The sequence below is a fragment of the Thamnophis elegans genome, chromosome 3, assembly GCF_009769535.1.
Source record: "Thamnophis elegans isolate rThaEle1 chromosome 3, rThaEle1.pri, whole genome shotgun sequence".
In the NCBI taxonomy this organism is placed as follows: domain Eukaryota; kingdom Metazoa; phylum Chordata; class Lepidosauria; order Squamata; family Colubridae; genus Thamnophis; species Thamnophis elegans.
The window spans coordinates 127,791,241-127,816,878 of NC_045543.1; the positions used below are offsets into that span (position 1 = coordinate 127,791,241).

Genomic DNA, 25,638 nt, shown 5'->3' on the forward strand with positions numbered 1-25,638 from the left:
TTACCTCCCTCATGGTTACAGATTGCAGATTCCTTCTCCAAGAGAAGGAATCCATCTCCAATTCCATCTCCAACTATATTATCATTAGTAACTGTCTTTTAAACAGTTGCTTCCTTGCGGTTTCTAGCTACTCATGATTATAAATATCCCCTGAAGTAACAGAAGACAAATCTACTATCTGGACAGTTACTCAGAAATTATAAAGGGTGATCAATGAACAATCTTCCTAGTGTGGGGACCCGACCAGTGGTGGGATTCAACATTTTTTACTACCAGTTATGTGGGCGTAGTGTGACTTGGTGGGCATGGTTTGGTGGGCATGGCTTGGTGGACGTGGCAGAGGAAGGATACTGCAAAATCCCCATTCCCTCCTGATCATCTGGGACTCGGGAGGCAGAGAATAGATGGGGGCGAGGCCAGTCAGAGGTGGTATTTACTGGTTCTTCAAACTCTTCAAAATTTCCACTACCAGTTCTCCAGAACTGGTCAGAACCAGCTGAATACTACCTCTGGACCCAACCTATTAGAAGGTGGAGTCCCTTGAACATTATAAGAGACTTTGAATGCCAGTGGACAGCTGACGGTGAGTGAAATCAGTCCATTTTGAGAGGAGGATTTAGGAGATTTTGAGAATTTAGGATTTTGGCGCATTGCCTTCCAAGCAGCTAATCTGTGTATTAAGTTCTTCTCTGTAATGAGCTGCTCCTTCCTGGTTTGAAGAAATTTAAAGTCTTCGTTTCAGCCACTACCTTCTTTAGGAATTGGCAGCACTAAATGTGAGCAAACTTGCTCTTCCACTTTTTAACCAATAAGATCAGCCTTATTATTGAGCACAGAGAGAGAAAGAGAGATACTGTCCACTCAGACAGACAGCAGGTGAGAAGCAGTGATAGGCTGAAGAGTAGATTTTAATGGGCCATGAGCACCACACACCACCATCTAAGATAGGTTTTCTGTCCTTAATTTTATGTCTTATTTCCATCTGCTGAGGGTTTGCAGGGGTTCGGGAGAACCTCTAACTAAGATTCTGTGCAGTTTGGAGAACCCCCAAATCCCACTCCTGGCTGGCCATGCCCACCCCTCCCCTTCCCTCCCAGGAATTCACACCCAGCCTATTTTGGATGCAGATAAATCCAGGGTGTGCACTGAGGCTTGGGGAGGGCAAAAAACAGGCCTACTGGAAGTTCGAGAAGGCTGGAAACATCCAGCCTCCAGAGGGCCTCCAGAGCTTGGGGAGGATGTTTTTGTCCTCCCGGAGGCTCGACAAAAGCTCTGGAGCCAGGGGAGGGCAAAAAGCCTCCTCCCTCCACACTGTGGTTCAGGAAGCCAACTAGGCCACACCCACCCAGCAACCAGGCAGAGAACCTCTAAAATTTTTGAAGCCCACCCCTGTTCCATCAGTTCCTAAATATTGAACAATACTGTTGCTGGTGCAAAAATTCCATTTACCAACCCCATTTCTACCATACTTTATTCTGCAGTGGAAACAATGAGGTATCAGTGCTCACGCCTTTCTGAATTTGAGTTCTAAAGCTCGGGGTTTCCCATCTGCCCTTCGCCTCTATTTGTACAAATAGATTTGTCAAACTGAGTACAGGTACAACTAGGCCCAGGGGACTTCTCGGTAGTCAACATGAGCATTGACCTTCATTTGCCTTCACGTTTTGTTTATTGTCCTTTTAATATTTAACAAAAATGAACAAAATAAAAGACTTGAATCTGGGTCTGATTTACTTTTTAATAGACCTACCACCATGTCTATCTCTTTGCGTCTTATAGGAGTTCTCTGCATTTTAGGAGCAAATGGTTTTGCCTCTGCAGGGAAAGCAAGGTGAGTTCATTTTATGGGATAGAAAGTACATTTGGTAGCATTTGTGTATGATCTTCTCCAAATTTCCTGGTACTCTATTTTTAATTTCTGGAAGACAGAAGGTAAGAGAACTACCTGCTTCCCGCCATTTTCCAGATGTGTCTGAATAATCCTATTGAATGCAATAGAAATTATTTCCATGCATAAAATAATCAAATTGTTAAATTAGCCTTATTTTATTAGTAACAGATTGTTAAAATTTATGTACCTTTGAACCCAGTTTGTGGACACTGGAATTTCAAACCAAAAATAAAATATTTTTTCCATTAGAGATATTCATAGAAGTATAATTTAGTCAAATTATGACTCTACTTTATGTAATCTGTCTGTTCTTTTCCATCTTGTCCAAATTGCATATCACAAATGTAATTTGTATTTGTCCACAATTTTTATTCTTACAAAAAAAATGAAAGGAAGAGAGGAGGGTGGGAAGAAAGGAAGGAAGGAAGGAGTTACACCTCTCTAACTTGAGCGAAAGCAATTTAAACAAACTGGAACATGATATCTGATGCTCAATACTTGGTAGGCCTTTGCTATTACAGTAAGTGTTGACATTCTAAAACTTTGATGGATCAGGTCAACCTCAATCTTGTCTATTTATTTCAAGGATAAATAGCCAATATAGGGATAGCATGGAAGAAGAATGAGCTAAATACTGCCTCTTTATGTGGTGTGTTGACAGTAAACACAAGACAAAGGCAACTGTTTGCCTCTTATCTTGGGTCCCCATGTATTGTTCCTACATCAGTGGTACAGAGAAAGTATCTGAGAATTCTTTAAAAATATGAATGTACAAACCCATCAAATCATTTTTAAAAGCTTCTTTGTTCTGTATCACATCAGGTAATATCTATCATGTTTGAATTCTGTTTTTAAAATAAGAATTGTACTTAGAAACTGCAAATCATCTGCAGGAGTCAACCCACTTTTTCACACTATAAGAAAGATGTTGAGACTCTAGAAAAAGTGCAGAGAAGAACAACCAGGATGATTAGGGGACTGGAGACTAAAACATTTGAAGAACAGTTATAGGAACTGGGCATGGCTAGTCTAGTGAAGAGAAGGACCAGGGGAGACATGATAGCAGTGTTCCAATATTTGAGGGGCTGCCACAGAGAGGAGGGGGTCAACCTGTTTTCCAAAGCACCTGAAGGCCAGACAAGGAATAATGGATGGAAAGTGACCAAAGAGAGATTCAACCTAGAAATAAAGAGGAACTTTCTGACAATGAGAACAATCAACCAATGGAATACTGTAGCTTGCCCTCGGAAGTTGTGGGAGTTTCATCACTTGAGACTTTCAAGAAGAGATTGGACTGCCATTTGTCAGAAATGGTGTAGAGTCTCCTGCTTGAGTGGGGAGGTTGAGCTAGATGACCCATAAGGTACCTTCCAACTCTGTTAATCTGTTAAACCTATTCTGTAAAACATTCCAAAATGCAGCTTCTGTGGAATCTTGAAATCAAGTATTCTCATGCAAGGTTATGTATCAAGAGACCACAATGAGGGGGCATGCAACTAAATGACCAGGCAAACAAAGTCATATCGTTCCCTTTCAATATGTAGATACAAACATTGTACATATAAACAGTGTTAAATCAGAAACATTTCAATTAACTTTAAGACTTTTTTATTCTAAGGGTGACCCGAGAACCTAATTCTCCAGAGCCCATTGACTGCTTTCTGACTAACTGGAGTGATTGGGGGCCATGTAGTCCATGCTCAGAAGAAAGAGTAAGTAGTTTTTCCATAATTTATCATGTATTAAAAGGGCTTCATAAAGAAGATTTATTTATGAAATAAAAGCTCCTTGGTGGAGATTAATTCCAAATAGTAAAAGAAAAAAGGCTTTCTTGTTTGGAATCACTGGTTGTCCACTAATTATAGTGTTAAATTTGAATGGATGGTAAGAGATTACCCATTTAAATCCTTTTCACAGTATAGATGTATACATTTTTGGTAGCTATGAAGATTCTCAGTCATCCAGGTTATGGTTGTCCCAAAGGTGCTTTTTCAAGAGGCAACTGGACTTTCTGGTTTATCTTTGAAGAGGTTTCCCTTCTCATCCAAGAATCTTCAGTTCAGTGGTGGGTTTCAAAAAAATTTTGAACCTACTCTGTGGGTGTGGCCTCCTTTGTGGGAGTGACTTGCCGGCCATGTGACCTAGTGGGAGTGGCTGGCCATATGTTTTCTTTCTTTCTTTCTTTCTCTCTCTCTCTTTCTCTCTCTCTCTCTTTCCTTCCTTTTGTCTCTCTGTCCCTTTTTCCTTTTTTTCTTTCATATCTCTCTCTCTTTTTCTTTCTTTTTTTCTTTTTTTATTTCTTTCTTCCTTCCTTTCTTTCTCTTTCTCTCTCTCTCTATCTCTCTCTCTCTGTGTGTGTGTGTCAGTGGTGGGTTTCAAAATTTTTTGGAACCTCTTCTGTAGGTATGGCCTACTTTCCAGGTCCACTGGTGGAACCTCTTCTAACCAGTTTGGTAGATTTGACGAACTAGTTCTACCGAACTGGTGCGAACTGGTAGGAACCCACCTCTGCTTCAGTTCTTCAAGAGCTGAAGAAGCTTCTTGGATGAGAAGCAAAAGGTCTTCAAAGAAAAATCAGAAAGTCCAGTTGCCTCTTGAAAAAGCACCTTTGGGACATTTTCATCTCAACAGCAGCAACTTTAAGATGTATGGATTTCAACTTTCAGAATTGGAAATACACACATCTTAAAATTTGCTGGGGTTAAGAAACATACACACATCTTAAAATTTGCTGGGGTTAAGAAACAGAGGATAGTCTGTCCTCCTAATAGCAATAGCAATAGCACTTAGACTTATATGCCGCTTCACAGTGCTTCTACAGCCCTCTCTAAGTGGTTTACAAAGTCAGCATATTGTCCCCAACAATCTGGATCCTCATTTTACTGACCTCGAAAGGATGGAAGGCTGAGTCAACCTTGAGCCTGGTGAGATTTGAATTGCCATATTGCAGGCAGGCAGCAGTCAGCAGAAGCAGCCTGCAGTACTGCACTCTAACCACTGCGTCACAATCTTGTTCCCTGAATTTCCCATCCTTTCTATCTTGGGGTAATAAAATACTTTTCCATTTCTTTCCCCTTGTATATTTATTTTATTTATTTATCATCTTTTGGAAACAGCCCATCTCCCTTGCAAAGGGATTTTGGGTGGGGCACAAATAAAATATTAAAACATAAAAGTATATCAAATTTAAAATTTATAAAGGGGCAAGGACGATTAAACTTCAATGTTAATCATGAATTAAAAGGCAGAGGGAGACCAGCCTCATTTCCCCCAGCCATTCATCTCCTCCACAACTGACTGATTCTGAGCCTGTTTTAATTTCATTTTTAATGTCTTCCACAAAGTACCGCTCAAGGAGTATTGTGAAGTTTGGACAGTTTGGAGGAAAGCCATGCACTGTCCCTCTGAGTGACAGAGAGTCCTGTGAGCCAACAACTCCATGCCCAGATGAGAGAGGTCAATGTAAGGATCAAGAGTTTGAATGTGAAAATGGTAGGTAGCAGGGATGGTTCCCGGCTGCTGCTATTGCCAGTTCGCTCAGGGATGCACCACACTCATGCGCACGCTTGATACACGCTACATGCTCATGCACAGTACTATAAAAATGCTTCTGCACATGAGCAGAAGCCAAAAACAAGATGTCGGCACCAACGGCGCCACTGAGAGAACCAGTTCAGGGGCGTGGCCGGCCTGGGTCACTGCCGGTTCCAGCAACCCAGGCCACCAAGTTACTACCTATTCGGCTGAACCAGTCCGAACCGGTAGGAACCCACCTCTGGTAGGTATGGAGATCCTGACATCATTTCTTTACTGCTATCACTGATTATAGTGGCATCTTTTTTTTTTTTTACAGGCACCTTTTCTTTATTTATTCTTTATAAATTTAAAAGATTTACATTGCTGCTTGCATTGTAACAATACTGGGTAGCCTACAGAACAATTAAAGCAGTATCTCCCCTACAATCAGAATAAAAATCAATGAAGACTATAAAACTCTATAAAAACTCATGGCACCCTAGGGCAGCACTGTAGTTCACACGTTCATCTTCCAATATGATATATGCCATCATCTGTCAGCAGTGCCCCTCTGCATGCATTGAACATGCAGGCTCAGATGTTGTGATCCACTAATCCTTCCCACAACGTTCAATTTACTTGTTCATTTTTTCCTGAGATACTTCACTATAACTAAGTGGGTAGAACCACTTATATAAACAGATATTTTCATTTATATTAAGAAGCATTTGTTGCTCATAACAGATGTGCTTATCACTTCTTACCAGCATCTGTATGTCTTAAAATGTCTTTAAAAAAAAAAGGAAAGGAAGGAAAAAAAGAAGGAAGGAATGAAGGTGTTCAGTACACTGTGGTTTAATACCTTCCGTAACCTTGGATTTAGCAATGGTCTCAGTTAATCTGGCTTTAAGAACCTTCACAACTATGGTCTGAACTGTTGGTCTCACAAAATGTATGATAACTGTATTCCTTTAAACTATTTTCTCTCTAAATTAGAACTGAAAACAATTTACTAAAGCCTCTTTACCATCTTTATAGTATTTTTTTTTAATGGGAGATTTCATGGAAAGAAAATGCAGAGAGAGAAGGTCCCTCTGAAATGTTCACTCCAGTTGGGCAGAATCAATTATTATAAGGTGATATTTGAAGCAACCTGCTGCTATACTATCTGACGTGGGTTTTTTTTCAATATATTTTTATTATTTCTACATTTAAAACAATGCAGTACCGCGAGGTCGGAGTGACAATACATTCACATTATATACATCTAGTCACAACTATTGACAATTAGCCTACTTAATACATTATCAATCCTTCTGTCCAATCACAGTATATACAGTTTGTTCCAGTCTTGTCACCTTGTCTTATACCAGTCATAAAATCTATTCCAGACTTCAAAATATCCTGATTCCCCTTTATTTTTAAGTTCAAGATGACAAGATGAAGATTCAGAGCCATACCATGATGGTTTAAAACTCTAGGAGAGTGCACTTCTTTGCAAGGAAAGCCTCCAGATGCAGAAAATTACAGATGTGTTCTTGCTTGCTTTTAAGCCACAAAAAAGCAGCGTTCTCCCATTCCACATTTTTTTCCACCCCCTGCATTGTGCAGCGTGATGTTGAATATTCTGTTTGCTAATGTTATTTTTACAATAATATTTTCTTTATGCATGCTTTTTTTATAATTGATGGGAAAACCACACTGTCATGTTCAGGAAATATTAAGTATCAAAGTTTTATGATGTTTCCTGTTTAAAAAGCTGAAGATCTTTCTCAGTTTCAGTATACTTTAATCACCAATATGTATTATTTCCACTGCATTATGATATTATGATGATTGTTGCTTTTCACCAAAGAAATCTGTTTAAAAATAGTTTACATTACATATAGGTGTAGCTACATTTGCACTGAAATGCACCATCTCATTCAAAACTATTATAGTATTTCCCCCCAAAGCAAATTAACATTAAAGCAGTCAGTCATTCTCACATAAATGGTAGTTATTTGGGCTGCAATTTTGGGGGTGGGCTTCTGGGGGTTCGCAGACGTTCAGGAGAACCTCTTGCTAAGATTCTGTGCAGTTCGGAGAACCCCCAAATTCCACTCCTGGTTGGCCCAGCCCATGCTGCCCCTCCCCTCCCAGGAGTCCCCATGTGGCCTGTTTTGGATTCAGGTAACTTCAGGGTGCACATGGAGGCTTAGGGAGTGCAAAGAATGGGTCTACAAGACGTTCAGGCCCATTTCTGGCCTCCAGAGTGCATTCAGAGCCTCGGGAGGCCATTTTCGCCCTCCCGGAGGTTCGACAAAAATCTCCAAAGCCCCTCCCCCTCGCCGTGATGCAGGTGGCTGAGTAGGCCATGCCCAACATGGCCACGCCCACCCAGCAACCGGGCAGAGAACCCCTTGCTAAACTTTTTGAAACCCACCCCTGAGTTGAGGTCCAATACACAACCAGGGAAGGCAGTGTTGATTTATGGAAGCATTCAACATATCCAATTACATATCCAATTACATATAATTATAAATGTTTCATTCTTTGTTCTACACTAAGGATATTGTCTGAAGAATAGGCTGGTATGTAACACAGAAAATGACTGTGGTGACTTTTCTGATGAAGATAATTGTGATGAAATCAAACGCTCTCCCTGTGGGGATCGTGACATTGATGAATCAGAACTTGGAAGAACAGCTGGACAAGGGTGAGTTCTAGAAAATGTTCGCCAGAAGAATACAAATTACAGGTGCTACCTGATAAGGCTGGAATCCTCAAAATGGCTTTCAAGAATGCTAAAGTTGTGAACACCTTTCTTCATTCCACCAGGATCACACACACACACACAAACACACACACAAACACACTTTAAAAATTATTTGATTTTGCTCTGGCCTGTCATCTACTTTCTGCTAAGGACAGGGATGGGCTGTTACAGGTTTGCCCGGGTTCAGGAGAACCCGTAGCTAACATTATGGCCAGTTTGGAGAACCTCTAAATACCACCACTGGCTGGCCATGCCCACTCCCCTCCACCCCTCCCCTCCCAGGAGTGTCATGGCCCATTTTGGATGCGAGAAAAGTGTGGGGCCAATGCGGAGGTTTGGGGAGGGGGGAAAATGGGCCTTCCGGAAGTTCAGGATGGCTGGAAACAGGCCCGTTTCCAGTCTTCAGAGAGCCTCCGAAGCCCAGAAGAGGAAGTTTTCACCCTCCCAGAGATTCTGGAGCCTGGAGAAGGTGAAAACACCCCCCCCACTCTACCCACCGTGGTGATGACTAGGTCACACCCACCATGGCCATGCCCACCCAGCAACCGGGGAGAGAACCTGTTGTTGAAACTTTTGAAGCCCACCCCTGACTAAGCATCATAAGACATTCTATGATGGGAACACTTTTTTAAAAAAAAATGAATGTATAGTAACAATCAGCTGGTGTGTAGGGCCACTGACCTTTTATCAACCCCTTGCAGTTAATGAATTACCATTTTGCTTTCTGATCCCTACATTTCAACATCCTGGAGATGTAATAAGTTCTTTATTATTTTTAGCTGCTTCTACATCTTGGGAAGATCAGATCTGCCTGTCAATGATTAGAATGTTCTATCTGCTAACCTTGGGATCTTACGGATGTTCGCAAAGCCAGTTTTATTTCTTCTGTTTTGTACTGCTGACAGCATGCCAGCTTAGAACAAATCAATCCAGCCCAGATCTTAACAGAAATGGATCGGATTCATCCACTCTTTTCTAGCTCAGTGAAAACCTTTTTCCAGATTGTCTTGATCTGCTTTAGAAAGGGGCTTCAGATTAATCCAATGTAGCCCTTTAATGGATAAACATGTAAACCCATATGATAATTTAGTTTATGATCCTTGAAATGATGTGATCTTATAGGTTTCAGGCACTATACTTTCCTTATTGAGGCACTTACTCTCTGGAATGATATCTCCCCCACCACCCCCCTCACACACACACACACATACTTTAGGACAGGTCCCATCGTAATGACAGTCTGAAAATCATTAAAAACTTGCCAGGTTATGGGAAAAGGTCATTGTATAATCCTCATAACTTTGGTTTTTGACTGGTCTTCACTGGCCAGCTAAGGATTCTTTTGTAAGTCGTCTTCTCTATTCTATTATTTGTAAGTTACCTAGAAATATTGAGGAGCCAGAGTGGCTCAAAACTGAGTTAAATAACTGCTAAAGTCTATCAAGCAATTTATGCTAATATTTAAGGAAACATAATACTCTTTGTGTCAATTCAGGGGTTAGGTTACCAGGCTAGAAACCAGGAGTGAGTTCTAGTCCCATCTTAGGCATGTATGCTGCATGGATGACTTGGGGATAGTAACTCTTAAGCCCATCATCCGTGGGTGGCAAACCAGTTCAACTGTTTCTTTTTTTTTTTTTTGCAACCAATGGATCAACACAGATTTGATAAAAATGAACTTGGGGGAAAATGCTAGGAGAAAAAAAATATGGCTCAGTGGCTACGATGCTGAGTTCAGAAAGGCCAGCAGTTCGGTGGTTCGAATCCATAGTGTCGCGTAACGGAGTGAGCTCCCATTACTTGTCCCAACTTCTGCCAACCTAGCAGTTCGAAAGCATGTAAAAATGCAAGTAGAAAACTAGGGACTACTTTGGTGGGAAGGCAGTGGTGGGTTTCAAAAATTGTTCGAACCTACTCTGTGGGTGTGGTGTCCTTTGTGGGAGTGGCTTGCCGCCCATGTGACCAGATGGGAGTGGCTTGCCGCCCATGTGACCGGATATGAAGATGCCGACAACACTTGTCAGAACCACCTTAAATTACCTCACACACAGCACTGGCATGCATAAGAATATGATGTAAACTTGTTTTTTAAAAGGCATCTTTGGTTTGTGTTAAAACAACTTCAACACACGCAATGTTCTGATTGCACCACAAACGCAGTAGTCATCCTTACCTTTCACAGAGGCACTGAGTTTTATAAATATGAGCATGATAGTGTAGAATAATCATATCCAAGGACCAGTGGTGGGTTTCAAAAAATTTTGGAATCTCTTATGTAGGTGTGGCCTGCTTTCCGGGTCCACTGGTGGAACCTCTTCTAACCAGTTTGGTAGATTTGACGAACTGGTTCTACCGAATAGGTGTGAACTGATAGGAACCCATCTCTGTGGGAAGGTAACAGCGTTCGTTGCCCCTTCGGTGTTCAGTCATGGCGGCCACATGGCCACAGAGATGTATATACAGTATCTGATTTGTCTTTGTTGTATTGGCTTTATATTTTTTAAAGTATATGACATTTAATAGTACAATGAGAAATTTGATGATTAATATCTCTTTCCTCCCTCCCTCCCTTCCTTTCTTCCAGTGTGAATGTGTTGGGAATGACACCGGCTCTAACTGCATTTCAAAATGAGTTCTACAATGGCCTCTGTGACAGAGTCCGTGATGGGAACACAGCCACTTATTACCGCAAGCCATGGAACGTGGCTGTCCTCAGTTATGAAGTAAGCTTCCTTGTGTAAAGCAAAGCTTTGTTTTGCATCAAAAGGCAAAATCCAACTTCTATAATGTCATGGGTGTGTGCATATAGTTTTCTTGGCAACTTTACATAAATATTTTGCCATTAGCTTAGGATATTTTTTAAAATTCCATTGTTTAATTTAAAGGAATTTCTAATGTCCCATCCAGATAGTCCTCAATTCTAATCCTACTTAGCCTTTTAAGATTATCCAGAAACAATCAGGTGCTTTTGTTGCAGCAAAACAAACCTGGCAAAACCATAATGCAGTGCTATCTAGTTTTGGGTGGAAAATTCTGATAATAGTAAGGTTTCCCTATCCATCTTTACTAATTCAGACTCCCCATCATAGTGTTGGCCATAGGCATTGGGATTACAACATTCAGAAATTCCCATCAGCTGTAACCTCTATATGGATGAAAGGCAGGAGTTATAAATATTTTGTTAAATGCTGATAAAACTATAGTGAGTACACCTTGGGGTACCAAAGGATGCCATCACAGATTATGTTGTTTATCATTACCATGTCTGTTAGTCAGCCATTTAATGGTATATTTTCTGCCTTTCAAGACAAGAGGAGACAAACGCTTTACACATGAATTCTACAGCGACCAAGGATCAGCAATGAAACAAATATTCAAAACAAAAACACAGTCTTTCTCTGCAAGCTTCTCTACTAAACTGACACCAACTGAGTCCAAAGAAATAGCTACTATTGGGGGAAGCTTCAATGCTAGCAAATCATCCAACATGAGTGCATTCTTAAAACAAGCCAAAGAAACGGTAAGCATTTTTTAAAAATAAAAATTACCATAGGTAAATATGCATTATTCCAGAGGAATAATAATAATTTACATGCCATTGGCTGCATTCATGCTGAATTGGGTTATTGCAATACCAAAAATTATTAACCTTGTTTAGGTTTTTAGTGTCTTAGGATGAGATGAGAATCCATTTATTAGTTTATGGGTTAATGTACTATGCAAATCCCCACAATGGATTATCTTGATAACCAAAATAAAGATGCTGCATGAATACAGAGGGACAAAACCTACAATCCTCTGCCTACTTTCCTTAAGTAAGGTGCACAGGATGATACCAAAGAACTAAAAACCCTAACCCAACCCACATACTGATACGTTTTGTGGTGGAAGTATTTACAACAGGTATTTAATGAAGATCTTGGCTGCTACCCAGTGTCAGGTTTCTTCTTAAGAAGAAATCTCCCTCCCAGAGACTACTTCCTTCTAACTCATAAATACTCATAAACTCCTCATAAATACTTAACTTCCTTCCAGTTCACTTTATCTCCCTCTTCCTCCTCCTAGGGTTATCAAAAGTGAGTTAAAGAAAAGAATGTTCAGGATTTATTAATGAGTTTGCTTGGCATCACTCACCTCCTTTCCTTGGGTCTCCTCAGCCAAGACTCATTTGCATCTCCTCCAGTTCCTCCCTACAGACTGGGGCCTTACCCTCTGTCCATAGCCAACTGTCTCCCTCCTTCCTATCTTGGGTAGGAATCCCATTTCTCTGGGATTTCTCTTCCTCCAAGGATGCCACCTGTTGACTTTTCTTCTTTGTTGTTGACAACTGATCTGCATATCCACATCAACTTTACTCCCCAGGTTTTCCCTATGGTCATGTCCTTCTAACAACAGCCTTTGTTGTTTTCAATGTTTCTGTTCCTTCTTCCCCTCTTTTTCTCTGCTCTCAATCTCCATTGTTGGGTTATACGGGCAGCAAGTCCTCCATCAACTGTCCCCTAGGGGTCCGGTCTCTGGTCTCCAGTCTCCGGTCTCCAGCAGCATACACAAGGCTAGACTGATAGGAATACTGTCTATCGCTATTGGGTAGCAGCCAGTTCATCCACACACACTTCAAGGAATTGAGAAGAATTGAGCTTTTCCCCTTTTCTCTTTTCATTTGCTGACTCACATACTAAAGAATCATATTCCATCTCAGTGGTGGCTTTCTCTCGTAGGGGAAGTAATCATGATTACAAAATACTGTATTTTTTCAGAGTATAAGATGCACTGGAGTATAAGACGCACCAAAATTTTGAAGAAGCAAATAAAAAAAAGTTTTTGCACTCTGCAGACCTCCCAAAAATGGCCCATTTTTTCCGAAAACTGGCCTATTTTTCCCAAAAAACAGCCTGAATTGCCTTTAGGAGGCTTGTAGAGTGCTCCTGGGGGGTGGACACCCCCCCCCCCCAAAAAAAAATGAGCAAAAAGCAACCTGTTTTTCATGAAAACAGGTCCGTTTTTTGTTCCAAAAAGGGCATGGATAGCTTTTTGGAGGCTTATAGAGTGCTTCTGTGGCTGGGAGGGCAAAATTGAGCAAAAAAATGGCCCGTTTTTTGCTCATTTCTGCCCTCCCCAGTCCCCAGGAGCACTCTCTAAGCCTCCTAAAGGCTATGCACAGCCATTTTGGTGAAAGGGCAGGGTTTCAGGAGGCAAAAAAAATGCTGTATTCAAGTGTATGCTGACATTTCTAAACTGCTCAGAGAGTGCTGTAAAGCACTGTGGAGTGATATATGTCTAAGTGCTATTGCTATTGTCTATGAATTCCTGCATGGTCCATATATAAATAAATACTCAATAAACAGAGGACAATGTAAAAGAGTGCCACAATCTCATTCTCTACCGCTATAACTTCTATATCACTATTTTCTCCTTATAGAATCCCATCTACTTACATGTCAAATCTAATATACAACTGGGAACTTTCCAAATGCGAAAACGTGATTTGCGCTTGAGTGAGACTTTCCTGGAAGAGCTAAAGGTTTTGCCAAGTACCTATGAGAAGGGAGAGTATTTTAAATTTCTGGAAACATATGGAACTCATTACTCACATAGAGGAATCATTGGCGGACAATATGAGCTACTATATGTGTTGGATAACCAAACTCTTTTAGCACATGGTAAGGACAGAATGAAAGTGGTCTCTTATACATAAGAGTAAATTGTGGAATAATGGCATAGCTGACAATCAGAGCAACTGATTTCTGACCATAACCCTGTGTTTTTTAAAACTTCAAAAACCTCAACTTGGATTGGTTCAGGGTACTAATTAGAACAGAATAAAATAACAGAGTTGGAAGGGACCTTGGAGGTCTTCTAATCCAACCTCCTGCTTAGGCAGGAAACCCTACACCACTTCAGACAAATGGTTATCCAGCATCTTCTTAAAAACTTCTGGTGTTGGAGCATTCACAACTTCTGGAGGCAAGTTGTTCCACTGATTAATTGTTCTAAGTGTCAGGATATTTCTCCTTAATTCTAGGTTGCTTCCAGTGGTGGGATTCAGCCAGTTCACACCTATTTGGGAGAACCAGTTGTTAACTTTCTAAGCAGTTCAGAGAACCGGTTGTTGGAATAAATCTTATTTTGTTTTGTCCCACTTTACAGGGCTAATCCTGTAAGGAAAGCAGGAAGGAAACATTCTGGTGTTGTTTCTAGCCTAATCTTTATTGCCCTGCTTACAGAAACTGCCTCTCCGGTTAACCCTTATTACATTGTAACAGCTAAAGCAAAGTGCCCATCAACAGGAGTGACATTGAGTTGGCCACACCCACCCAGTCACATGATCAACGAGTCCCACCTACCCAGCTGGTCATTAGGGCAGAGAACCGATTGTTTAATTATTCAAATCCCAACACTGGTTGCTTCTCTCCTTGATTAGTTTCCACCCATTGTTTCTTATTCTGCCCTCAGGTGCTTTGAAGCTTGACTCCCTCTTTTTTGGGGCAGCCCCTCAGATATTGGAACACTGCTATCAATTGCACCTTAGGGTGTTTATATTGAGTCGCTGTTAATTTTATTGTTGACTGCTACACCTCAAAGACAACTAGATTGGCCTCCTACACCATAGAGGGAGTGCTGTTTTCGCCTTCCCCAGCCTCTGAAGGCTTTCCTCGAGTCTCTGGGAGGGTGAAAACTGCCTTCCCCAGGCTCCAGAGGTTTCTGGGAGGCCAGTTTTCCCCTCTCCGAGCCTCCACGCGGGTCCTGCACTTACCTCACATCCAAAACAAGCCGTGCGGAGACTCCTGGGAGAGGCGTGGTGGGGTGTCGGGCATGGTGGGCGAGGCCAGCTAGGGGTGGGATTTCTCTGAACCACCCGTAACATTAGCTACAGGTTCTCCCGAGCCCGGGGAAGCCTGTAGCAGCTTACCCCTGGCTTGAGAGCACCCATGGTCAGGCTGAGAAGTGGTACCTGGCCTCTGAATTTCACACCTCACCATTGGTAAGGTGATTACTGCACTGTCCCACATGGAACAACTTTTGTTAAGCCTATGGTCTTTTTCTTTCTTTCTTTCTTTCTTTTTTCCTTCCTTCCTTCCTTCCCATCTTACAATAAAGGAATTCTACGTACCCTACATTCAAAGCAATAATAAAACCCAAATGCCAAAGATTTCAGTTACTTGAGAACTCTTATATTAGAGGTTGGTTCAGCTCAGTGGTGGGTTGCCGGGGGTACGGCCCAGTACGGGTGTACCGGAGCCAGCCCGGAGCACTGGATACCATTCCATTCCGGTGCTACGGCATCTCTTCTTACCATCATTTTACGCCTTCAGTGCTTCCACGCACACGCATAGCGGGTACAGCGTCTGCCTGACACTCTGCTGAGCGGCTGGAGTGTTGTGGAGACTCGCAGAACCACCAAGACGCATGTGTCTGCTGCGCACATCCACATGGATGCCGGCAAGCCCGTTCCAACTGTACGGATTGGAACAGAATCCGCAACCCACCACTGGCTCAGATCTCTTGTAAGAGCTACTATTGTTTCCCTGAAAGCAGCTATTAGGAAAGCAATGACATCTGAAAAACAAATAGACATGCCTGGTGGGGGCGGGGGAATAAAAAGAAAGTGTCACAAAGCTAAAAAAAAAATCTCCAATACTTCCCACCTTGCAACTTCTTCCAATGGATATAAAATCAGGAATTTGATAGCATATTTTCTGTGTAACAATTGTGTAAACCTCTGATCATTTTTATTGACTCTATTTTCAGGACGCACTGCAGAGGATGTAAACGAATGCTTAGGCTTTAATTTAGGAGCTACTGTCACTGCAGATACTGCAGAAGCCAAAGAGCATATTAAAGCTAACCAATGTAAAGCCAGTGGATTTCAAAACGGTGAGTACATCACCTGCTACCTTCTTCTGACATTTTGATGCCCAAGTTTGCATATTGATTGGCACATTGTATCCCTCATACAAGAACTAGGATGTGTTGCATCAATCACATGCTGTATAATCACATTAAGTAATGAACAATACGGATATACATATTAATGCCAGTATCATACAATATATAATGAGCGATGTGGTAGCCTAGTGGTGAGGATGCTTGCCTGTCACTAGGAAGATTGAGAGTTCAATCCTAGATAGCCACACAAAGAAGGAAGTATCTGCTGCGAACTCTGTGTGTGTGTGTTGTGTGTATACCATCTTGAATTTTCTCTCTCACACACATATACCAGACACCCTCTGTATGCGTGTGTGTGTGTGTGTGTGTGTGTTATTGGCAAATTTGACTTATTCCCTGCTCAACATAATCTATTTCCATTCTTCATCTTTAATATGGATTTGTGCATTTCAAACTTTCGTTTAGTTATGTACTAAAAAAAAAATCAGTTTTGTAATCCTTACCTATGCAGAGCACCCATCCACCTGCAGTTTGACATAGTGGATTTTATATTTCCCATGCTACAGTATGTTTCAACTGCATTTTATTTCATAGTGGCTAAGATGCTGAGCTTGTCGATCGAAAGGTTGGCAGTTCAGTGGTTCGAATCCCTAGCACTGCGTAACGGAGTGAGCTCCCGTTACTTGTCCCAGGTTCTGCCAACCTAGAAGCTCGAAAGCATGTAAAAATGCAAGTAGAAAAAATAGGAACCACCTTTGGTGGGAAGGTAACAGCGTTCCGTGTGCTTTCGGTGTTTAGTCATGCCGGCCACATGACCACAGAGATGTCTTCGGACAGTGCTGGCTCTTCAGCTTTGAAGCAGAGATGAGCATCGCCCCCTAGTGTCGGGAACGACTAGCACATATGTGTGAGGGGAACCTTTACCTTACCTAAGAAAAATATATACTATCACTGTATACTATTAGCTTGAGCCTTCTTTCAGCTAAACTCAACTCTTACTGACTGGCTGCTTGTTGTCTATAGCAACAAAGATTATTTGCCATTGTTTTCTTCCTGTTTTATTTTTTAAAAACTTTCCAATCTAGTGTATAAGCCTGGCATTTCCTCATAGTCTCCTGCCCAAATACTAATCATATCCAACCCCATGTTGCTTTTTCATGAACAGCCAAGATCAGCTAAGCATTGTAGAACAGTTAGAAATGTTGAGCTAAGACAAATCCAGTAAAATAGAGAGAGTGGGGTTTGTTTATCACTAAGTAAAGCAAGTCACTCTTTTTGTCCATGGCTTTCTGGTTTCAGGTGAGGAAGAAAAAATAAGATGCACATCACTGTGTAATATCAGTGGCAACACTTTAAATATTGGCTGGATCTGAACTTATTTTTTTGTTGTTGTTTCTTTTGTTTGTTCAGTGTTGACTCCTGCCTGGATTATTCCTGCCATTTTGTTGGCAATTTTTTGGGAAATGGTTTCCCATTATCTTCTTCCCAGAAATGAATGACCCAATGTTACCAGGTGGCTTTACACCTAACTAGTTCTAAGCCTGATGCCTTAACTACTAGACTGAAGTGGCTGTTCTGAACACCCAGAAAATTAATTCATTAGAATTAATAATATATAAACATAGTGTGGGTGCTGCATTTATTTACCAGTTTCACAGTTTTAGCATATTGCAAGACTCATTTTGCCAAACTGCTTCTGCATGAATCTGGGGAGAATGGTTTTCCAGGTAGCAAATTGACAATTGCTTTGAGAGCAATTGTTTCACACGCTGCGTATGGTGTGTTGTGTTCTATGCAGAAGTGGACCAGGGGTAGGTTCTGGCAGTCACTACCACCATTTTGCTCGTGGTTGCACAGTGCATGTGTGCACTTTATGCGCTCAGCATGTGCATGTGCAGTACTATAAAAATGCCTCTGCGCAGTTCGGGGGCGTGGCAGGCCTGGGTAGCTGCCAGTTCCAGTTATCTAGGCCGCCAAACCACTACCGGTTCAGCCAAACCAGTCTGAACTGGTAGGAACCCACTGAAGTGGACTGTACTCTCAGACCAATCTTACTGCAGTTTCAGGTAACATATTAGCAGCCATGTAACCTGATCAGATTATCCAATCAGGATGAATGTCATTGTGTATGTAGTCTGCTCTTTCACAGAAATGTTGTGTTGTTGGGTCTTGGTAATAATAAATTCCCAGGGAGGAGGGCTGTCTACCAGCTGTAAAGAAGATGATGGTCCAACTCTTCCTTCAGAGACCATTGATGGACTAACTATTCTGGACATTTTTTGTCCAGCTGTAGCCTTTCCTTTAGGCTGAAATTGATGGAGAAGATAGTTGTATGATAGCTCCTGAGAACTCACCAAGTGAATCATCTGGACCCTTCTCAGTCAGGATTCAAACCTGGATAAGAGATTGAGATGTCATTGATCATACTTCTATATTATCTCCGGCAGGAACAGGATGAGATGTTGCATGGTCTTAACCTCTCAAAGACTTCAATACCATTGAACATCAGAAAAACTGACAAGAATTTGCTAGCATGTCACCAAATTGGGGCCATTTAATCTGGTTGCATTTTGGAGACTTATGGGATATGTGCTGTCATGGGATGTGTGTTGTCAGCCCATAGATTGACATTAAGGCTGGCTTGCAGGCATTGATGGAAAAAAGGAAAGTGAAAGCGTCTTTAGAAGCACAGCATCTCTATGTCTCTAAATATGTGAATCCCAATCTTTTGGGCACCAGGGACCAGTTCTGCAGAGAGAGGATTTCCCATGCACCAAAGGGGGCATAATTTTGTGTTGCCTTCATCCTGTGGATGGGGCTTCACTTATTTGCTCAGACTGGTTTCTGGCATGCTGCAGACCAGTGCCAATCCATGGGTTGCGGACTCCTACTCTAAACCATGAAATAATTGAAGAGTGACTGAGCAAGATGCCTATTCTAAAAGATTGCCTGGTCATTTAGGCACCATGGAATTCTAGCAGAAATTTCTGGATAATACATTGGTTCTCTGGATCACCAATATACAAGATAGAATAGGCAACACCATGCCACCTGGAAGATAATCCCAGAAAATCGCTTGATACCAATGAATGTAGAAAGATTTAAATTCCTTAATCTGGGCAAATGTAGTTGGCAGAAACTCTTGGGTAATTCATTTCCAACTATAATCAACATCATCATTTTCCTTTCTTCCAAGTGAAAGCGAAAAAAAATCAAATCAAATGAATGTTCAGTTGCTGGTATCATCACCATCATCACCACCTCTTTTTATTACCCAAGAAAAATCTTAAGACTACTCTTCGTATTATTTCACCTCCTTTTTTTTTCTCCGCCAGTTGATGAAGTGAAACGGAGTGGGATTATCCAAGATATAGTCTCTATGGTTCAAGGTGGGACAACAGCTGCCTTAACCAAGTTGAACGAGTTGCTTTCATCAAATGTAAGGCTAATTGATGTAGAAAACTATGTCGAATGGGCTGCTACACTACCTCAAGCTCCCACAGTGATAAGACAAGAGGTGAAAGGGTTTTCTTTTATCTATAAATAAGTTGTAGAAGTTTTCAATAAATGTAAACCCACAAATGAAAGAGTTTTCCTCTTTCTTGAAGAAATATTTTAAAGGTTGCAAATTTTTCAGAGTCAAAGATTCTGATCAAGTAAAGCTAAAGCCGCACTCCAGTGAAGTTTAACTGCTGTGGTTTCTATGATGTTTTCTAGGAATGGCTCACCATAGCTTTCTTCCAAGTTGTTTTTCACTTTACATTCTGGTCAAAAATCCTGGGATTTCCTAATAATCCATCGTTCCTTCCTTCCTTCCTTCCTTCCTTCCTTCCTTCCTTCCTTCCTTCCTTCCTTCCTTCTTGCCTTTGCCTAGATAACAAAGCAGTTCTTTGTTATCTTCTATTTCACAAGAATGTAATTTTTTAGAGCTATGGACCATGATCAGCCCTTCTTCAGAACCCGAAGAAAGAAGTATGTGGAATTAAGAGGAAACTAGCATTAACTTTAATTTATAGTAAAATTAATCACATGAAATGGGAGAGAATGAATGACTAGAAGGTCCTATTCTATTTCTTTTATAATTATATACATTTATATAATTTATGGTTATAATTATGCAACAATCTTTCTTTGGGGACCTCGTGTAAGAGTTTTGAAACCTATGGATTCCTATTTTAATTTTCCAAAAAACTTTATTTCTACAACTAGCCTCAGCAGGAGTTTTGTATTCATATCATTTGCATTAGAATCCTGGTTGACTAGTTCCAGCTAGTCCACCTAATCTCACAATCCAAACTGTATGCATCATATAGACAAAATTTCATCTCAACAAGTTATGTCTTACAGTACTTAAAGTTTACAAACAACATTTCTCTCATTTTAAATTAGCAATAGCAATAGCAGTTAGACTTATATACTGCTTCATAGGGCTTTCAGCACTCTCTAAGCGGTTTACAGAGTCAGCATATGGCCCCCAACAATCCTGGTCCTCATTTTACCCACCTCAGAAGAATGGAAGGCTGAGTCAACCTTGAGCCGGTGAGATTTGAAGAGCCGAACTGCAGAACTGCAGTCAGCTGAAGTAGCCTGCAGTGCTGCACTCTAACCACTGCGCAACCTCAGCTCTGTATAATATATAATAAAATAAAATTGTTCTAAGTCAGGGATGTCAAACTCAAGGCCCATGGGACGGATCCAGCCCGCAATGTGGTTTGCATCCGGCCTGCAGGGCCAACTTGGTCTACCCAATGTGAAGAGGAAAGATCAGGCCAGCGTGGCTTCAGCCCGATCTACCCAATGCGAAGTGGAAACATGCCAGCAGTTTGGGGAGTGGCATCAAACTAGCCCTGCCCACCCAGTTGGTCACACCCACCCAGTTGGCCACACCACCCAGACAGCCATGCATGCCTGGCCTTCCGAGGTCAACCACAGCCCTGATGCAGCGCTCAATGAAATTGAGTTTGACACCCCTGTTCTAAGTGAACATGCTGATCTCTTGCCCTATCTTGATGGCGCTACTTTCCTGAGGCCTACTTCTAAAGCCCCTCACAGAGATCTCTAATATCATGAAAGAATTACTGGGAATTTGATAGAAAGATTGACACTTGACAGATATTAATGATGGATCTGTAGTAAAATGAATCACTAAAATCTGCAGTTGAAAAAATCAATTACTGAGGAGTGGTAAATATAACATAGGAGAACATGGATCTTCTCAGGATGAAGTGCTATAATCCGTATTTTCTTTATGTACAGAACCGCGAAATAATGATAAACAATTATTTAAACTAAAAAAGTGCATTAAATATTTCTGCAGTTAACCTCAATCTCGGAACTTGTACCGCTGAAAATCCCAGACTCTCGAAAAAAGAAAGAAAATCTGGATTTAGCTGTAGAGGATTTCGTGGCTGAATACAGCGTATGCAAATGCCAGCCTTGTCTGCATGGTGGGACAGTGATGCTGATAGAAGGGAAGTGTGAATGTGCCTGCACTCCATTGTACAAGGGGGATGCCTGTGAAATACCCAAGTCACCTTTCATACCAGGTTAGTGACTTAGCATATATTTTAATGACTCTTTTGTCTCTACTGTGTTATTTACAAATATACAAAACCTATACAAAATGTACAAAAGTTAATTATGTGGAGTTAACCCATCCTGTCATCTGAAATAAAAAAGAGTTATGCAGTTCTCAACTTATGACCACCATTGAGAGCAGAATTTCTGTTATTAAGTAAGCATAGTTGCTCAAGTCCCGGCAGATTTTATGATGCAGTTAAGCAAATTTATCTTCCTCTGTTGACTTTGCTCATCGAATACTGGCTGGGAAGGCTCAAACAGTGAACACCGGGAAGTTAGGATTGGAAGGCAGGAGTTAAAAATTAAGAGTTGGTAAGTAAGGTGAAGGGGAACAATAGGAACGTATGAGTCTGGAGGCCCAGATTCAAGGCGGAGGTTCAAACAGATGTTCACATATTGCACTGAACCACAATGTGATGTACCTGTTGTGGCTTCTTCAAGAAGGTGTTTACTACCTCCACCTCCAATGCTGATTGAAATACCTTGTCCATTAGGGATGAAGTCACCATGACTCAGATCCAAGCACATGTGATTTCCTGGGAGCTCTTAACTAATCTAGAGGGACATGGATCTAATGTACAGGTGTTTGGATTTATAGCCCCGAGAATCCTGTCTACGCACTAAAGAATTACATGAGCATAAGGAGGGTAAGGAATGTAGATTAGATTCTTCCAAGATATTAGGGCAAAACCATGTCTCGGTCAATTCAACTGCAACTGCCCATTTTAATTCTAACCTGGAGTGACTGTCAGGTGCCTAGAAAATTCTTCACAGTCATTCTGTACATGTTGTTGAGATTCTTTCTTTCTCAGCCCGGGGCAAGTCATTGTGAAACAGATTACTGGTTGACTATCTATAGACACGATAAGAGCAGAAAAATAATAGTAATTTGCCACTGCAAGTGACAGCCCCTAGAAAAGTACATTATAAACAAATAAAATATAATAGAGAGTTACCGCTATATTGCCAATTATTTTTAACTGAGCAGGAATTGAAACTGTAACTATAGGTCTATAGAACAGTTCAAATGTAATTAGACAGTGCATTGTTAATCAATGTTTTTTGGGGGGAAAACTGTATTGGTTGATTTGGATTTATGCAATATAGTTAGCCCAAATACCCAATCGACATACAATTAAAATATAGCAATAGAAATAGCACTTAGACTTACATACCGCTTCACAGTGCTTTACAGCCCCGTCTAAGCAGTTTACAGAGTCAGCATATTGCCCCCAGCAATCTGGGTCCTCATTTTACTGACCTCGGGAGGATGGAAGGCTGAGTCGACCTTGAGCCTGGTGAGATTTGAACTGCCAAATTGCAGGCAGCTGGCAGGCAGCAGAAGTAGCCTGCAGTACTGCATTCTAACTATTACGCCACCAGGGATCTTTAATACTCTATGATTGTGAGATTTTGAAGGAAGACAAAGTGATTTCTAAAATTCTGAATGTTCTGAAGTTAGACAAATTCTTTTTGATCCTGATCCAGCTCAAATCGCCATTGATGGGAGCTGGAACTGCTGGTCTAACTGGTCCACATGTGAGAATAAAGAACGTCGGCGAACAAGACAGTGTAATAATCCTGCACCTGGATCTGGGGGAAAACCATGTCCTGGAACGAGTGTAGAACAAGGCCATTGTTAATTACAGAAGACTACTAACAGGTTTGTAACTTCTGAATGTGCATAATGAATATGGTACTATTTTAATATGGAATATCCTGAATTTAATATTTCTGGAAGCAGCTTATCCACATGGAGAGCTGAAACTGTGAAGGTTTTGCTGGTTATATCAGAAAGGAGGGAGGGAGGACAGAATGAAAGAAGGAAGGAAGGAAGGAAGGAAGGAAGGAAGGAAGGAAGGAAGGAAGGAAGGAAAATATTTGGTAATTTTGATTTTCCTGTCACAGGAGGGAATGGAAAATGTTTTCTCAGAATTCAGCTGACTGACTCAGAGAGAGCAAAGATTGATAGAACTTGCTTGCTTTCAGTTGCTATTCCATCACTAGTTGTTCTTGGGATCTAGGCTGATGAGCATATGGACTTACTGTAATTATTTCTGCAGATGTTTAGTTAAGGAATTTAACAAAAGCTTAGTTAAACTAAAGCTTTACACTTAGTTTCATCTCTTTCTCTCTTTTAGTACAGAAAACAAATGCATTTATAGATATAAAGGCAGGGGTGGGCTGCTGCTAGTTTGCACGGGTTTGGGAGATCCTCTAGCTAAGGATCTGCCCAGTTCGGTGAACCCACAAATCCCACCCCTGGCTGGCCCCACCCATCCTGCCCACCCTGCCCCACCACTCCCAGGAGTCTCCACACGAACTGATTTGGATGCCAGTTAAGTGCAGGGCCTCTGGAGACCGGGAAGGCCATTTTCACCCTCCCAGAGGTTCGAGGAAATCCTCTGGAGCCCTGGGAGGGTGAAAATGCCCCCCCTGTGGTGCAGGAGGCCAGCTAGACCATGGCCACACCCACCCAGCTACCAGGAAGAGAACCCATTGCTAACAGTTTTTAAGCCTACCCCTGTATAAAGGGCGAGTCTGTTCCAAACAGTAAGAGCCAGATTGGAAAAGCTTGTAATCCAAGTCAGAAGATGCCAATTTTGCATCAGACCTTTTTCTATTGTGCCTTTTCATATGGATGTTTTCTGTGCCTTTCAGCAACCTGAACATCCCTTTCAGATCTACGGATCAAGATTCTTGTGACCAGATTGAATTAAAAGCTACTGATCCATTGGTCTCTGGATTTCAGAACACCACTTTCTATTACACAATAAATTTGATGGCTTGCAGAATGCACATCTGTGTTGTTTGCTCTTATCAACTTCATGTTTAATCCTTTAAACTTAGTGCCCTCAATATAATGGCACTTCATTTTATTTTACGTCACTGTACTGGTTATTTTACTGTTCCCACACAAAAAGAATATAGAATAAGAAACATGACCAACCATAATACCTTGTATTATGCAGGCTTGCTGACTGCCAGCTGACTGCAATTTGGCAGTTCAAATCTCACCAGGCTCAAGATTGACTCATCCTTCCATCCTTCCGAGATTGGTAAAATGAGGACCCAGATTGTTGGGGGCAATAGGCTGACTCTGTAAACTGCTTAGAGAGGGCTGTAAAAGCACTATGAAGCGGTATATAAATCTAAGTGCTAAGTGTAATGCAATTCTACCCATTAACCCATGATTTATGGTGAATATGGCTATTTGTAGTTTTTTGCTACACTGTGTTTAGCAGAGTATGGATTAGGATGATTTGGGTTCACTTGAAAGCAGTTAGACTTATATACCGCTTCATAGGGCTTTCAGCCCTCTCTAAGCGGTTTACAGAGTCAGCATATTGCCCCCACAGTCTGGGTCCTCATTTCACCCACCTCGGAAGGATGGAAGGCTGAGTCAACCTTGAGCCGGTGAGATTAGAACCACTGAACTGCAGATAACAGTCAGCTGAAGTGGCCTGCAGTACTGCACCCTAACCACTGCGCCACCTCAGCTCTTGAGGTGAGAGAGAAACCATACAGGAGGGAAGGCCAGTAAGTTTAATGTTATGAATGTTTATATTAGCTCTAGCTAGCATGTCCGATGGCTACAGATGAAATGAATCATAATCCACAATGACTTCTAGGCTCACCTCTATTGGAGTGAGAGGCTGGAAAACTCAACTTTAGCAGGCAAAATTGATCCCTTTAAGTAGGCATTGAACAAAATGTCTTGTTTCCCACCCATGGAGGTTTGCACATTTCCTGAAAATAATATATTTGAATTTACTTTGCATTTTTGGAGGGTAAAAACAAGATGACTTGTTTGGACATTCACACCAATGGGTACACGAGTCTCATCTGCCAATGACTAAAAGTATTTTTAAATATGCACCTGTAAAAATGGCCGGAACTTTCTTTTTCTGAGATAAATGGAATTCTTATCTGAAGCAGCATAAGGAATGATTGTAGGGCTAAAAATAGTTCAAGTGGTCCATGATGTACAGAAATAAATTTAGCA

At 41.3% G+C, this 25,638-nt stretch overlaps 1 protein-coding gene across 1 annotated transcript; it reads left to right on the forward strand.

The window, feature by feature from the left end:
* Positions 1–1,724: 1,724 nt before the first annotated feature.
* C9 (complement C9) lies at positions 1,725–24,431 on the forward strand. Its single transcript, XM_032214658.1, has 12 exons — positions 1,725–1,831; positions 3,510–3,603; positions 5,236–5,383; positions 7,958–8,105; positions 10,750–10,888; positions 11,473–11,685; positions 13,585–13,825; positions 15,915–16,040; positions 19,388–19,569; positions 21,370–21,598; positions 23,121–23,295; positions 24,294–24,431. The coding sequence occupies exons 1-11, from the start codon at positions 1,755–1,757 to the stop codon at positions 23,273–23,275; spliced, it is 1,752 nt and encodes a 583-aa protein (XP_032070549.1). The 5' UTR covers positions 1,725–1,754; the 3' UTR covers positions 23,276–23,295; positions 24,294–24,431.
* Positions 24,432–25,638: the final 1,207 nt, after the last annotated feature.